This window comes from Oncorhynchus masou, chromosome 26 (genome assembly GCF_036934945.1).
Source record: "Oncorhynchus masou masou isolate Uvic2021 chromosome 26, UVic_Omas_1.1, whole genome shotgun sequence".
Lineage (NCBI taxonomy): Eukaryota > Metazoa > Chordata > Actinopteri > Salmoniformes > Salmonidae > Oncorhynchus > Oncorhynchus masou.
The window spans coordinates 7,782,329-7,798,482 of record NC_088237.1 but is presented as its reverse complement, the minus strand read 5'-3'; the positions used below and the strand labels follow the sequence as shown (position 1 = coordinate 7,798,482).

At 41.3% G+C, this 16,154-nt stretch overlaps 1 protein-coding gene across 1 annotated transcript in view; it reads right to left on the bottom strand.

The window, feature by feature from the left end:
* Positions 1-15,953, bottom strand: part of cerk (ceramide kinase) — a 35,827-nt gene extending 19,874 nt beyond the window's left edge. Inside the window, exon 1 of the mRNA XM_064938237.1 lies at positions 15,647-15,953. Coding sequence (XP_064794309.1) covers positions 15,647-15,821 — 175 coding nt within the window. The 5' untranslated portion in view covers positions 15,822-15,953. The remainder of the gene's footprint in view (positions 1-15,646) is intronic.
* Between the last annotated feature and the right edge of the window lie 201 nt (positions 15,954-16,154).

Genomic DNA, 16,154 nt, shown 5'->3' with positions numbered 1-16,154 from the left:
GCATTCTGCAGCGATACGCCATCCCATCTGGTTTGCGCTTAATGGGACTATCATTTGTTTTTTAACAGATCAAGGACCCAATACACATCCAGGCTGTGTAAGGGCTGTTTGACCAAGGAGGAGAGTGATAGGGTGCTGCATCAGATGACCTGGCCTCTATAATCACCCCAACTCAACACAATTGAGATGGTTTGGGATGAGTTTGACCACAGAGTGAAGAAAAAGCAGCCAACAAGTGCTCAGCATATGTGGGAACTACTTCAAGACTGTTGGAAAAGCTGGTTGAGAGAATGCCAAGAGTGTGCAAAGATGTCATCAAGGCAAAAGGTGGCTACTTTGAAGACTAAAATAAAATATATTTTGATTTGTGATATTTCATAGTTTTGATGTCTTCAATATTATTCTACATTGTAGAACAAAGTAAAAATAAAGAAGAACCCTTGAATGAGTAGGTGTCCAAACTTTTGACTGGTACTGTCATGAACATCTAGGTCTACAGCCTAACCTGCGTCATGATGAAAGCCACTTTTTGATAATGAAAATGATAGAGGGCAGCAAGAACAGCACTTGAAGAATTATCGCTCATAATATGAGCTGCTCCTCATACACACTGCAGCAGGGTACCCCAACTGGTGGCCCTCGGGCCGAATTTGGCTCGCATGCGATTTTATTTGGCACCCCAAGTTCTGACCCCCCACCCCCCCCACCCACACAAACAATCCCCCAGTGTTTAATTTATTCAAAGGAATCCCATGCATAACAGAGCAATATATGTGATCATATACTGTAGAAATGTAAGCAAGGTTTGAAATCATTGTTTTAGTCAAATGTTATATCTGTTTGGGATTCAATTTATATCTGTTTGGGATTCAATCTGTTTGGGATTCAATTCTTTAGTCACATGTGGACTCTGTCTGATTAGTGATAGCAGAGCGATGGGGACGGGTGACTCCAGGTTTACACCCGTCATAATCATAAGGGCTTAAATCGGTTTTATCACTGTGACGCTATGGGCGTATGACATGATGGAATAAACCAAACACTCCAATAAAAATATGAAATACATTGATGAAACACTGGGTAAGTGGAAGTTCACTGGCACAACGACTGACATTCCAAAGATGCTCTGCCTTTATTTCATAGCTTAACGCCTAAGAACAAATCGTGGGGGAAAAAAAATGGTCAGCAAGAAACTGTCAACGTGAGAACAAGTGAACTACAGTGTCATGTGTACATTGCTGGGCCTCAGTCATCTGTGACTGGGTCTTCCTCTTCAAGAAACGTCAGTATTAGGAGCTGATGATTATAGAGCAGACCCAATTTGCGTAAAGCCTCTTCAGCCGATGGCTAACTAAGCACTGCCTTGAATCACTGGCTTGCACAGCGGACTCCCCTACCACGCTGAAAACACAAACCAATTACTGTTGCTGGACAGTATGTGACCTGACCTGGCAGTGTGACGCAGGTTAGAAAACACAGGCGCTTTTGCCACACACTGTTCACTGGTCTGGCACAGCTATAACCAGGAAAAGGTGTCTAACAACTACTGTGTGTAGAATGCACAGTGCTTCGAGATTGTATTGACAACATGACCTAACTGTGACCCAAGAGTTTTTATAGTCAGGTCATATGGTCAGGAAAAATAACTCAGTTCTAATGTGTACAGTCAGATATAACCAAGGGAAGAAGTGTGCATATGATCTCATAATGTCTGGCTAATACAAACGCCCCAAATGGGCAATTAGCAGTCCTCCAGCTACAATTCAAATATATATATATATATTTTTTTTTTAAATCCATAGAAAAAGGTGAGCTGCATAAAGCAAAGCATGGGATTTTTATAAAGTACTTAACTCAGCGGTTTTTGAACCTCAAACCCATTCCTACTTGGCCTGATAATGGAATAGTACAATTTCTAAACGATAACAATCCTAAGTTCCCCCATGTCACCTCGCTCCGACACACACTCCCAGTCAAACCTTTAATCATCTTCAAGACCCTGGTGCTTGCCTACAGAGCAACAACTGCACCTCCTTACCTTCAGGCTCTGCTCAAACCCGACATTCCAATTCGAGAACTCCACCTTTGGTCCCTTGGCCCTCTGTCCTGGCACCCCAATAGTGGAATAAGGCAAGCTTCCTCCTAAAGTCAGGACAGCGGGGTCCCTGCCCATCTTTTGAAAACTTAAAGTCTGAAAGCCTACACCTTTGAAGAGTCTTCTTAAGGCAGTTAACCCACTGTTCCTAGGCTGTCATTGAAACTAAGAACTTGTTCTTAACTGACCTACCTAGTTAAATAAAAGGTTAAACAAATAAAAAAAAAAATCTAAAATAACCTTCACGGTGCCCCCAGCCACCCCTCCCAAAAATAAGCACTTCTCTTTTCCCACTTGCATTGACTTTGCTGATAAATACCTTGTTGAGGGGAAATGCACGATGCCATTGGGATGTGTTGTTGTCTCACCTAGCTATTTTAAGATGAATGCACTAACTGTAAGTCGCTCTGGAGAAGAGCGTCTGCTAAATGAATAAAATTTAATGTAAATTATGGTTGTGGTGGTCAGGAAATTACGCAAATAACTGCCGGTCTCACAGTAATTGACCGTTAATGAACGTTAAGATGAATTAATCTCTTGGCTTCCACGCACTGCCTTCAAGCCACTGATGCAGACCTTTGGAACATCTACATTTTTAAAAATTTAATTAAATTAATTTAATATATCCGGCTATTCCCAAACTGGGGCACCTAGCAATGCGCAATGCCGCAGGGGATATGCCACATTTTCAAACAGTCCATTTAGATTTGCCAACGGTGCTATACATTTGGGTGATGTTTTTTTCCTCGCTTGAGTAGCCTCGTTTCACTGCCCCAAATAAAATGTAACCATCTAGTGTTCAGGGAATTAACAACACAATGTCAAATACATGTAGCCTAGTCAAATAATTAACATCCAATCACATTAACCATTACTCTCTAAGCTGGAATTCCACTAATGGTCTGTATGTAGCCAAAAGTAACTTCTGCTCATTCCGTTTGCTCGAAAATGGATGAATTGTTACAAAAAGTAAGGCCCGCATCCTTAGAGACACATACCAGCTCAACTGGTAGTACTACACCTGTACCTGTCGATGACAAGTTGTTCTCCTTCCACGATCACATCCAATGCTAGCATCAGTAATTCTACATTTGTTGTTAGCACAGCTAGCATGGACACTGACAGTTGTGAATCTCATGCAGCCGAACAGCTACTGCCCCCTCACCCGGGAAAGCACAGAACAACAGACAGGGACGTTGGACCATCGAAGAGGCGCAAATATGATGAGAACTACATTGATTTGGGGTTCACTTATATTGGGAGTAGTGCCTTTCCTCAGCCACAGTGTGTTATATGTGCAAAAGTACTCTCACAACTCGATGAAACCTTCACTCTTGTTCAGACATTTAGAAGTATGCCAATTTGAAAAATAAGACACGGGAGTTTGAGCGTGAATTAATACGACTTTCGAGTAGTAAAACATGTATAAAAGCAATAGATACCATTAATAAGGGTTAGAAGCGTCTTAAATGGTGAGCTACCGAGTGGCTAGTACAGGCAAGCCCCATACTATTGTGGAGGACTTATTCTTCCTGCTACAGCGGATATGGCTAGGACCAATGCTGGGGGAAAAGGCCCCCAAAAAATATTATAGAGACAATGACTTCATAAAACACTTTCACGACGCATCAGTGACATGGCAGGAGATGTTTAAAAACAATTACTGCTTCGCATACAAGCCAGTGAATTCTATGCATTACAGCTCGATGAGTTAACAGAGGTGGCAGGCCTGGCACAGCTGCTGGTATATGCCTGTTACGTTTGTGGGGGGTCAATTAAGGAAGACATCCTCTTCTGCAAACCACTGGAAACCAGGACAACAGGAAAGGATATTTTTTAAAGTACTGGACAGCTTTGTGACATCAAATGGACTTTGGTGGTCAAGATGTGTTGGTATCTATACTGATGGTGCAAAAGCCATGACAGGGAGACATAGTGGAGTGGTACCGCGCATGCAAGCAGTTGCTCCTGGAGCTACTTGGGTTCACTGCAGCATCCACCGAGAGGCTCTTGCTGCCAAGGGAATGCCTGACAGCTTGAAACATGTTTTGGACACAACAGTGAAAATGGTTAACTTTGTTAAAGCAAGGCCCCTGAACTCTCGTGTATTTTCTGCAATATGCAATGATGGGCAGCGACCATGTAAAGCTTTTACAACATACTGTGCTGGTTATCAAGGGGCAAAGTATTGACACGGTTTTTTTTTTAAATTGAGAGCTTAAACAAGCTTAACGGACAATGTCAAATGTGATATAGGGAAGCACCTGAGTGAGTTGGGTGCGCAATTACGCAGGTACTTTCCCAAAACGGACGACACAACCAACTGGATTCATTAACCCTTTCATGCCCTGCCTACAGTCCACTTACCGATATCCGAACAAGAGAAACTCATCGAAAATGCAACAAATCAGAAGCCACTGCCAGATTTCTGGATAGGGCCGCTCTCAGATTATCCTGCCTTGGCAAATCACGCTGTTAAGACACTGATGCCTTATGCAACCACGTACCCATGTAAGATGGCTAAATAAAGAACAAAATAATTGATTATATTATTATTTGTGCCCTGGTCCTATAAGAGCTCTTTGTCCCTTCCCACAAGCCGGGTTTTGACAAAAACTCACACTGATTGTTATATTTAATAAATGTATCGTATAGTGTGTGTGTGGCAGGCTTACAATGATGGCAAAAAACAACATTTGAGAGTGCGCTGACCCTGGTGCTAGAGGGGGTAACGCAGCTGGAGGGTTAATGTTTGAAGGGGTACGGGACTATAAAAAGGTTTTGGAAAACCATTTTTTTAAGTATAAAGAATACAACTGAACATAGCTAAATAAAAGGATATTTTCTCCTAACGATTTCTAAGGAAGTGTGCAAATGCCCATATTCTGTGTTGAGCAGTTAACAAAGAAACAGCTCTTCCTATATCCTTAATTTTAGAGTTATTTATGCAACTTTAGTTGTGATACAAAAGTCGGCTAAATTTTTCGATTTTGAATACCATTCAAAGGCAACATGATTCGACTAATGATGATTTGAAAAAAGTGGCATGAAAGGCATGAGATCTGATTTGTTTCTTCTGCAGGCTGCACACATTCTCTCACAAGATAATATTCTCACCAGGCATTGAATTTCCCGGCGGGATTGGTATGTGTGGCTGTAATGCCTCCTAAAAAAATCTGTGCCCTTGGGCTGAATATAATATTTATAATTCCCTTCTCCCGTGCTCCAAAGCACCTCTCACTCACATGGCTCTCTCAGATCTCAATTCTTATTAGCCAATGCCATTACTTGATCGGGTCCTTCTCACAAGCATCTCAGGTAAGAAGTAGGCTACAAGTGAAGACAGACACATCGGGGACGCAACTGCGCATATCCCTCTTATCGAATTCCAAGGTGCATATTGAAGATGACATACAAACTGTCCACATTTAGCCTACTTTTTTTGTCAGCCAACAAGATGAGTAGGCCTAACAAACAGCAAAAGCACTAGCCTATGTCAATCTACTATCCCCCATAGCAAAAAAGTTGACCTATTATATTGGTCAACATGTCCTTCTGTGCAAGAAATAAAATATTCCTAGCATACTCTGGGACAGTTGTGGGATGCGATAGATTCCCCCCCACCAAAAACAATAAATAAATAAAATGATTAAAAGCAATAATGCTGATGCAACAGATCATTTAGCTTAAAATGTTGATAAAATGTGGAGAAATAGTTTGTCAAATGGTTTAAGTGCAGCAATGAACACAGGTTATAGGTTATAAGGGCAAATGTTTCAAAATGAAATAAATTAGCGCAAAAACACTGTCCTCAAAAGTGACCACAAATGCAATTACGCATGTAATGGTTTATTATAGAGGTGAATTTTTATGGTGTGATTAAAACATGTAGGCCTATGGGCTAGTCTACATGAGGTGTGATACTGACATCATTAAAACATATAGGCCTATGGGCTAGGCTACATGAGGTGTGATACTGACCTCATTAAAACATATAGGCCAGGCTACATGAGGTGTGCGACTGATTAGAAAAAAGATGCAAAAAAAAGGCATGTGCTATTTCTTGCCTTACTGTATGATCAAGTGATAGGCTAATATTAACACCCAACAGACTACTCTTAATTTAATCTTGTCTTGTCTTTACATATTCCAAATAATGTGTGTGAAATTACAAACATATAGATTACAAACATATAGACGGGTATACAGAGATGACCAGTTTTTAATTTAGAAAGGTGCGTGATAATGCTCCAGTCTCGGAACAGGGGCATAGGGAATGCCAGGTAGGCTATTCTCCTGTTGTAAAGTGAAGCAATCTGCTTAATATTAGGAAAGTTGTTAAATAAATATAGTAGGCCAAGCCTATAGAGAGCTGATGGGATCTTCTTTTAATATGTAAAAAAAATATATATATATAAAAAAATTAATGCAATTGCATAGAAATGTTGCGCAAAATGAGCTCTCATGAAGTGTTTGATTTGACTTTCGAAAAAACATTCACATTGATGTCAGAGTGATTAGTGGGACAATAGGGCGCGAAGTACCAGGCAGTTAGCTAGTTCTACTAATGACAGCAGCAACAGAGCTTGGAGAAGCCTAATTACTGTGACTAAATGTTCATGTGGAATTTCACTGTGGTCATAACTCATGATCGCCGGTGTGGCGGTAATGCGGTCAGCCCTAGTGTAAATGTAATACACTTTGCCCGCAGTCTCCCATAATGTAGTCAGGTGGCATACTGACAGACAGGATTCCTGCTCTGCGCAAACAGAACATACTGTACTGTTTTGGTGTCTCCTTCACGCTCCAGATCTTCCCTTATGCAAATAGGCCAAGAGGCCAAACTCACAGCTAAAATACGTTTCCTGTAAGCGCAGATTTTGGACCAGCTAACCCTCAAACAATTGTAACCATAACTACTGTGGGAAATGACAACATGCAGTCATTAGGCTATTTCAACTACACCTGTTGCTGAACAGTGTAAAAAAAAAAAAAAAAATCATACAGTCATGCAATCTCCATAGACAAACACTGGCAGTATTAAAGCCTCCATGAAGAGCTCAGTGAATTTCAACTTGACATTGAAGGTGGCATCCTTCACTGTCAAAGGATGCCACCTTCCCAAAAAGTCAGTTCATAAAATGTCTGCCCTGGTCAACTGTATGTATGTGCTGTTATTGTGAAGTAGCAACGTCTAGTAGCAACAACTGCTCAGCCGCGAAGTGGAAGGCCACACAAGCTCACAGAACGGGACCGCTGAAGCGCGTAAAAATCTTCAGTTGCAACACTCACTACTGAGTTCCAAACGGTCAATGGAAGCAACATCAGGACAATAACTTTCATTGGTAGCTTCATGAAATGGGTTTCCATGGTGGTGTACGTTGGCTGGAGTGGTGTAAAGCTCATCGCCATTGGACTCTGGAGCAGTGGAAACACGTTCTCTGGAGTGGTGAATCACACTTCACCACCTGGCAGTCCGACAGACAAATCTGGGTTTGGCATATGCCAGGAGAACACTACCCTGCCCCAATGCATAGTACCAACTGTAAAGTTTAATGTAGGAAGAATAATGGTCTGGGGTTGTTTTTCATGGTTCGGGCTAGGCCCCTTAGTTCCAGTGAAGGGAAATCTGAACGCTACAGCATGACATTCTAGACGATTATGTGCTTTAAACTTTGGCTTCTATGCCTTCATTTCCTAAAAATGTATTTAACGAGGCAAGTCAGTTAATAACAAATTCATATTTACAATGATGGCCTACCAAAAGGCCTCCTGCAGGGACCGTGGCTGGGATAAAAAAAATAAAAAAATGTTTTATATATATATTTAAACTAAAATGGACAAAACACACATCACGACAAGAGAGAACACTACATAAAGAGAGACCTAAAACATAATAGCAAGGCAGCAACACAACATGGTACAAACATTATTACTGGGCACAGACAACAGCAAAGGGCAAGAAGGTAGAGACAACAATACATCACGCAAAGCATCCACAACTGTCATTAAGAGTGTCCATGACTGAGTCTTTGAATGAAGAGATTGAGATAAAACTGTCCAGTTTGAGTGTTTTTTTGCAGCTCGTTCCAGGTGCTAGCTGTAGCAAACTGAAAAGAGGAGCAATCCAGGGATGTGTGTAGATATCTCAGATAGGGGGGACTGAAGCCTAAGAGGGTTTTATAAATAAGCATCAACCAGTGGGTCTTGAGACGGGTATACAGAGATGACCAGTTTACAGAAGACGATAGAGTGCAGTGATGTGTCCTATAAGGAACATTGGTGATGGTCGCTCAAGAGCCCCCTCACCTGCGATCTATAAATTATGTCTCCGTAGTCTAGCATGGTCATTGAATTAGGGTTCGTTTGGCAGCTGGGGCAGCTGGGGTGAAAGAGGAGCGATTATGATAGAGGAAACAAAGCCTAGTCTGCAGCTTTGATATGTGCTGAGAGGCCAGTGTACTGTTTAGCCATACACCCAAGTACTTGTATGAGGTGACTACCTCAAGCACTAAACCCTCAGAGGTAGTAATCACACCTGTGGGGAGAGGGGCATTCTTCTTACCAAACAACATGAGCTTTGTTTTGGAGGTGTTCAGAACAAGGTCAAGGGTAGAGAAAGCTTGATGGACAATAAGAAAGCTGTGGAGTAGAGCATATAACACAAAATCCAGGGATCGGCCAGCTGATTAGAATACTTTCATCTGCATATAAATGGATGAGAGCTTCCTACTACCTGAGTGATGTTGTTGAGGTAAATTGATAAGAGTGTGAGGCCTAGGATTGAGGCCTTGGAGTACCTCCCTTGATGACAGGCAGTGGCTGAGACAACAGATTTTCTGACTTTATACACTGAGGTATTTAGCAGACCAGCCCAAAGACCCCTCAGAGACACCAATACTCCTTAGCCGACCCACAAGAAAGGAATGGTCTACCCTATCAAATGCTTTGGCAAAGTCGATACAAATAGCAGCACAATATTGCTTAGAATCAAGGACAGTGGTGACATCATTGATGACCTATAAGGTTGCAGTGACACATCCATAACCTGAGCAGAAACCAGATTGCATACCCGAGAGAATACGATAGACATTAAGAAAGCCAGTCAGTTGATTGTTGACAAGTTTTCCAACACTTTTGTTAAATAGGGCAAAATAGAAATAGGCCTATAACAGTTAGGATCAGCTTGATCCCCCCTTTAAATAACAGAACCGTGGCTGACTTCCAAGCAATGGGAACCACCACATAAAGAAGAGACAGGTTAAAAAGGTCAGAGATAGGCTTGGCAATAATAGGGGCAGCGAACTTAGAGGGGTCAAGTTTAAGGAGCTCCTTTCACACCTCGGACTTAGTGACTGCCTGCAGCGAGAGACTTTGTAGAGGAGCAGGGGAAACAGAGGGAGAAGCACCAGGGATAGTCGCATTAGAAGGGGTGGGAGATGAGGAAATGTTGGACAGCCAAGGAGGCATGGCTGAATCAAATAGGGATCCTGACTTAATGAAGTGGTGATTAAAGAGCTCAGCCATGTGTATCTTGCCAGTAACAACCACATCAACTTTAAGGGACATGGACAGCTGTGAGGAGAAGGGTTTATTCTCCAGGTCTTTAACCATTTTCCAGAACTTCTTGGGGTTAGACCCACAGAGAGAGAACTGCTCCTTAAAGTAACTAACTTTGGCCTTCCGGACAGCCTGAGTGCACTTATTGCTAATTTGCCTCAACGAAAGCCAGTCAGCCTGAGTATGCGTGTGCCGAGCCTTTAGCCAAATGCAATTCGAGATGGAGTAACCCTGCAAGATCACTGTCGAACCAGGAGCTGAACCTGTTTTTAATTCTCATTATCTTTATGGGGGTGTGTTTGTTAACAATACCACTGAAAATATCAAAAAGAAGGTCCAAGCGTCTTCGACAGAGGGGATCAAGCTGATTCTATACCATTTTACAGAGGCCAGTTCATTAAGGAAGTCTTGCTCATTTAAGTTTCTTAGCAAGTGTCTATGACAAATCAGGACAGGTCATATCACTGAGCAGCCATTACAAACACAGGCTGTAAAACAGTGATCACTAAGGTCATTACAGAAAACACCAGACTGATACCGATCAGGATTATTTGTGAGGATAACAGAGGAGAGTAGACTTTTCTGGGTGTTTGGGGTCATACCTTGTGGGATTGGTAATAATCTGAGAAAGATTTAGGGAGTCCCATTGCTTTCGGACTTGGTCAGGTGGTTTAAGCCCAGTTTAGGTCACCTAGCAGGACTAATTCAGACTTGGTGTAAGGGGCCAGGAGAGAGCTTAGGGCATGTAGGGTACAGGCCGGTGTTAATGGAGGACCATAGCACCCAGCAACAGTCAACAAAGACCTATTTGAACGTTTTATACTAAAAACCAGCAAATACAGTAAAATACAGACTCTTAGCATTCATATGACACACAATTTTATAAGCTCCGATTGGTGCTCATGGGTGCTCACATGTTGGTGCTCATGGGTCCTTTTGGAAGGAAATGCCCTAATGAGTTATTAGCCAGGTTAACACCCTGACTCCCCAGCCCCTTTTTTAGTTTACAGATAAGGACAGTGACCCTTGTTGTCAGTGTGCTAGTCGAGGGTGTGTGTGTGTTTGTGTGTACGTTTGATATTGCTGCCATGAGTGAACATTGACCTGAGAGCTTTCGAGGGTTATTAAAGGCCATTTGGTTCCACTTAGAGAAAGGCCAATGGCAGTGCGCAATGTTAAGTGATGATAATCACTGTATTTACTGGTGTAATAGGATTGTGTCGTGTCTTTACTATCATTAACTGAAGACTGATAGTTCTTATCAAAGATTCTCTGTAATTATTTACTGGAGCAATCAACTGATTAATCACGTAACTAATTAACTAGGAAGTCGGGGCACCAAGGAAAAATATTCAGATTACAAAGTTATCATTTCCTAAAATAACTTTTCAAATATTTTATCTGATCAATTAGTCTTTGAATTAATGAATTATTTACTTTACCTCATGTTAGTCTCATTCCAAACCTCGTAAATCGTTGGTTGTCTTCACTATGAGTCACCCATACATCAATTGTCTTAAATAATTTATTTATTACCAACTAAGTAATTCACAGAAATGCATAAACAAACAAGGTAAATGTGGTTACATGAAATGATAGGAGAATGTGCCCTAGTGGGCTAAACCGGCATGGCGGCTTGTTAGACAAAAGGGGAGGTGGGGGTCGACTAAGAAATCACTAGAGAGTGATAATTATAACAATTGAAACGCTAATCCTTTGCACATGAATGCTCACTCATTTGGGAACAAATGCAATCAATATATATATATTTATGCTCAGTGCTTCGTCTTGCTCGCTGGTGAAAAGTTAATTTCTTTAGTAGAATTGTGAGTCTCTCTCCCTCTCTCGGGTTGTGGTTAGAGAGGATTGTTCAGAGTGACATTCGTTATAGAATGGTTGTTTCGGCGGTTGTCATTCTTTGCGTTCAATATTCCCGAATTCCTAGCTGCAGACTAGCAATTAATATCAAAGCCTTGTTCTTATTCTGTCGGTATCGATAGTCTAAGAGTTTAACCACGTGGTATGGTTAAAAGATTCAGCAATGGTCTACAACCTTTGTCCTCCTAATGGAGAAAACCATGGTCTGCAACCTTTAGCCATCTCATAATTGAGGTAAGCTTGGTCTGCTGATCATTCCTCAAAGTTGGGTTTTATTCAGAATGGCAGAAAAGGGGCTGTCCCAGGAGACTGGGGCTCAGGGGCGGTCCTCTGATTTAGTTCAAATCAAAAGGGAATTGTATTTTCTTCATTAAACAGTCCAAAAACCATATTACACAATTATACAAACAGTATCATACTCACTCATTCATCTTATACAACAATTAGATGTAAACCTTATATCTGAGGCTATTATATAAACAGCGTTATGGTAATGTGGCCACACCGTCTCCCATGAGCTTCCCCAAGTTGTGACAAACGGACCAGTTCGTAGCTGGATTCTTCACCGATCTTTTATACTTTCTCCGGAACATGAGATTTGTTCGTACCTCATGTTCTGTGAGGTGGAAGGATTTCATTTGTTCGCCATGAAAATCTACTCTCTCTATACTGTGTGTCCATGAGGAGATTCTCAGGAATTTACGACGTCTCTCTGACCACAGCAACCTAGTTGAAGGAGGAAAGGGGGAAGCAGGGAGAGGGGGATGGGCTTGCTATACCCAAAGAGGTCAACGTCATGACAATGCAAGGACCTCATTCACTTGAATAAACAATGTCAGGGAGGCAGAAAACATTGGCAGATTGAATAACACCTATTTACATGTTAGATATTAGTGCTTTAAGTTTTTCTTTAGATATGACATTTCATAAATAGAGGGCATTTTTACTAGGATTAAATGTCATGATGACCATTGTTATGTTTGGAGGACAAAGGGGGAGGCTTGCAAGCCAAAGAAAACCATCCCAACCTTGAAGCACGGGGCTGGCAGCATCATGTTGTGGGGGTGCTTTGCTGCAGGAGGGACTGGTGCACTTCACAAAATAGATGGCATCACGAGGAATGAAAATGATGAGATGTTGCTTCAATATATCCACAAGACATCAGTCACAAAGCTTGGTCGCTAATGGGTCTTCCAAATGGACAATGACCCCAAGCATACTTCCAAAGTTGTGGCAAAATGGCTTAAGGACAACAAAGTCAAGGTATTGGAGTGGCCATCCCAAAGCCCTGACCTCAATCCCATAGAACATTTGTGGGCAGAACTGAAAAAGCGTGTACAAGCAAGGAGGCCTACAAACCTGACTCAGTTACACCAGGTCTGTCAGGAGGAATGGGACAAAATTCACCCAACCTATTGTGGGAAGATTGTGGAAGGCTACCCGGAACATTTGACGCAAGTAAAACAATTTAAAGGCAATACTACCAAATACTAATTAAGTGTATGTAAACGTCTGACCCACTGGGAATGTGGAAGAAATAAAAGCTGAAATAAATCCCTCTACTATTATTCTGACATTTCACATTATTGAAATAAAGTGGTGATCAGAACAGACGTAAAACAGGGAATTTATACTAGGATTAAATGTCAGGAACTGTGAAAAACTGAGTTTAAATGTATTTGGCTAAGGTGTATGTAAACCTCCGACTTCAACTGTAGCAGTTGCATTTGGTAGGAAAAGGTTTTACAGCCAGACCCTTGCTACATGAGACTGACATACTAACAAACACTTCAGATACCCCTGCATGGTTTTGATAAAATACCATATGAAGGTAAGTATTCAATATATATTCTTTAAAGTCATACTTTTTCATTCACTGCCACAGGTTGGTGTAAAACCATGGATATCATAGAGTAAATAGACTGAAAAAAATATTAACAATTTAAAAATGTTACTAGGTTAAAGTTCATATCAGCATATCAGTCAATTGAAATAAATACATTAGGACCTAATCTATGCATTTCATATGTCTGGGAATATAGATATGCATCTGTTGTTCACAGATACCTTTTAAAAAGTTAGGGGCGTGTATCAGAAAACCAGTCAGTATCTGGTGTGACCACCATTTGCCTCATGGGGCGTGACATCTCATTCGCATAGAGTTGATCAGACTGTTGATTGTGGAATGATGTCCCACTCCTCTTCAATGGCTGTACAACGTTGCTGGATATTGGCGGGAACTGGAACACGCTGTCGTACACATCGATCCAGAGCATACCAAACATATTCGACAGGGGACGTCTGGTGAGTATGCAGGCCATGGAAGAACTGGGACATTTTCTGCTTCCGGGAATTGTGTACAGATCTTTGCAACATGGGGCTGTGCATTAGCATGCTGAAACATGAGGTGATGGCAGCTGATGAATGGCAAGACAATGGGCCTCAGGATCTTGTCACAGTATCTCTGTGCATTCAAATTACTATCAATAAAATGCATTTTCGTTCGTTGTCTGTAGCTTATGCCCGGTACAGTTGAAACTGGGATCATCTGTGAAGAGGACACTTCAACATTCCAGTGACCATCGAAGGTGTGCATCTGCCCAATGAAGTTGGTTACGACACCAAACTGCAGTCAGGTCAAGACCCTGGTGAGCACGACCAGCACGCAGATGAGCTTCCCTGAGACAGTTTGTGCAGAAATTCGGTGGTGCAAACCCACATTCATCAGCTCTCCGGGTTTGCCCGTCTTCGACGATCCCGCAGGTGAAGAAACTGGATGTGGAGGTCCTGGACTGATGTGGTCTGCGGTTGTGAGACCGGTTGGACGTACTGCCAAATTCTCTAAAACAACGTTGGAGGCGGCTTATGGTAGAGAAATGAACATTTAACTATCTGGCAACATCTCTGGTGGACATTCCTGCAGTCAGCATGCAAATTGCAAGCTCCCTCAAAACTTAGCATTGTGTTGCATGACAAAACTGCACATTTGAGTGGCCTTTTGTCCCCAGCACAAGGTGCACCTTTGTAATGATCATGCTGTTTAAATCAGCTTCTTGATATGCCACACCTCTCAGATGGATGGATTATCATGGCAAATGAGAAATGCTCATTATAATAGGGATGTAAACAAATTTGTGCACAAAAGCTGAGAGAAATAAGCTTTTTGTGTGCGTATGGAACATTTATGGGATCTTTTATTTCGGCTCATGAAACATGGGGCCAACACTTTACATGTTTCATTTTTGTTCAGTATTTCAGATATGTTCCTGTTTATTGTAAATACCCCACAATTTAACTTGTACAGTGGCATAAAGTACTTAAGTAACACTACTTTAAAGTACAACTTATGTGTCGTTTTTTGGTGTAACTGACTTTTACTTCACTACATTCCTAAAGAAAATAATGTCATTTTTACATCAAGTATATTCCCTGACACCTAAAAGTACTCCATTAATTTTGAACACTTATCAGGACAGGGAAATTGCCCAATTCAGGCACTTATCAACAGAACATCCCAGGTAATCCCTACTGCCTCTGACCTGGCAGACTCACTAAAGAGAAATGCTTCGTTTGCAAATGATGTCTGAGTATTGGAGGGGACTGTTGGCGATCAGTAAATTATAAAAAGAAAATAGTGCCATCTGGTTTGCTTAATATAAGGAATTTGAAATGATTTTTACTTTTGGTACTTAAGTATATTTGAGCAATTACATATACTTTAGATACTTAAGTATATTTAAAACCACATACTTTTTGACTTTTACTCAAAAAGTATTTTAATGACTGACCTCTATTTTCTATTAAGGCACAGCTGTCAAATTCATTCCATGGAGCGACAAGTGTTTGCGGGTTTTCGCTTATTTCATTGTAGTCACTAATTAGTAAGGAACTCCCCACACTGCTTGTCTAGGGCTAGACACTCCAGGTGAATGAGGTTGACACCCCTGTATTAAGGGATCTTATGACAATTGGGTACTTTTTCCTAAACTGAATTTGTAATAGCAACAATAACAACTTGGCTGTTACTACGGCTATCCAAATTAGCACTGGCCAATGAAACGGATGGTCTGCCTAAAAACTAGACCTTATAATAATAGCATTTCATGTGCTTACCATCTTTAGAAATACAATTGAAGCTCGCAGAGCGTTTTCTCCTCGTCTCAATCTCCTTCCAAAATCCCAACATAACGCGGTTCAGAGTCACTTCTACAACCCTGTTCTTGTACAAAAGTTGCGTTGACAATAACGTTGGTTGATTTACCATAATGAAGAATTCACTGATGAGCATTGTTACAATGTGTAGTGTTTCACAGCACGCCGAGGTAAACACGTTGCATAAACTCAATCGCTCAACAATGTTTCGCTGACAGACAAAATGAGAGAGCGGGCGCGTTCGAGCAGATCGTTTTTTTGTCTAGCCATTGAGCACTGTTGGATACCTTCTTTCAAAAAGTGTGTTTTGTTATGGTTGTAAAAAATTGTTTGACTTGCAATTACATGTCGACTGCGTGAATGATAAAAAATGTGATTAAGGTCATGCAGTTTTTTTTAATATAATTGCTGCAGTTGCTTTTCACCAACTGCACTATGCAGCCACCACCTCCATTGTGGGAGGCACTAT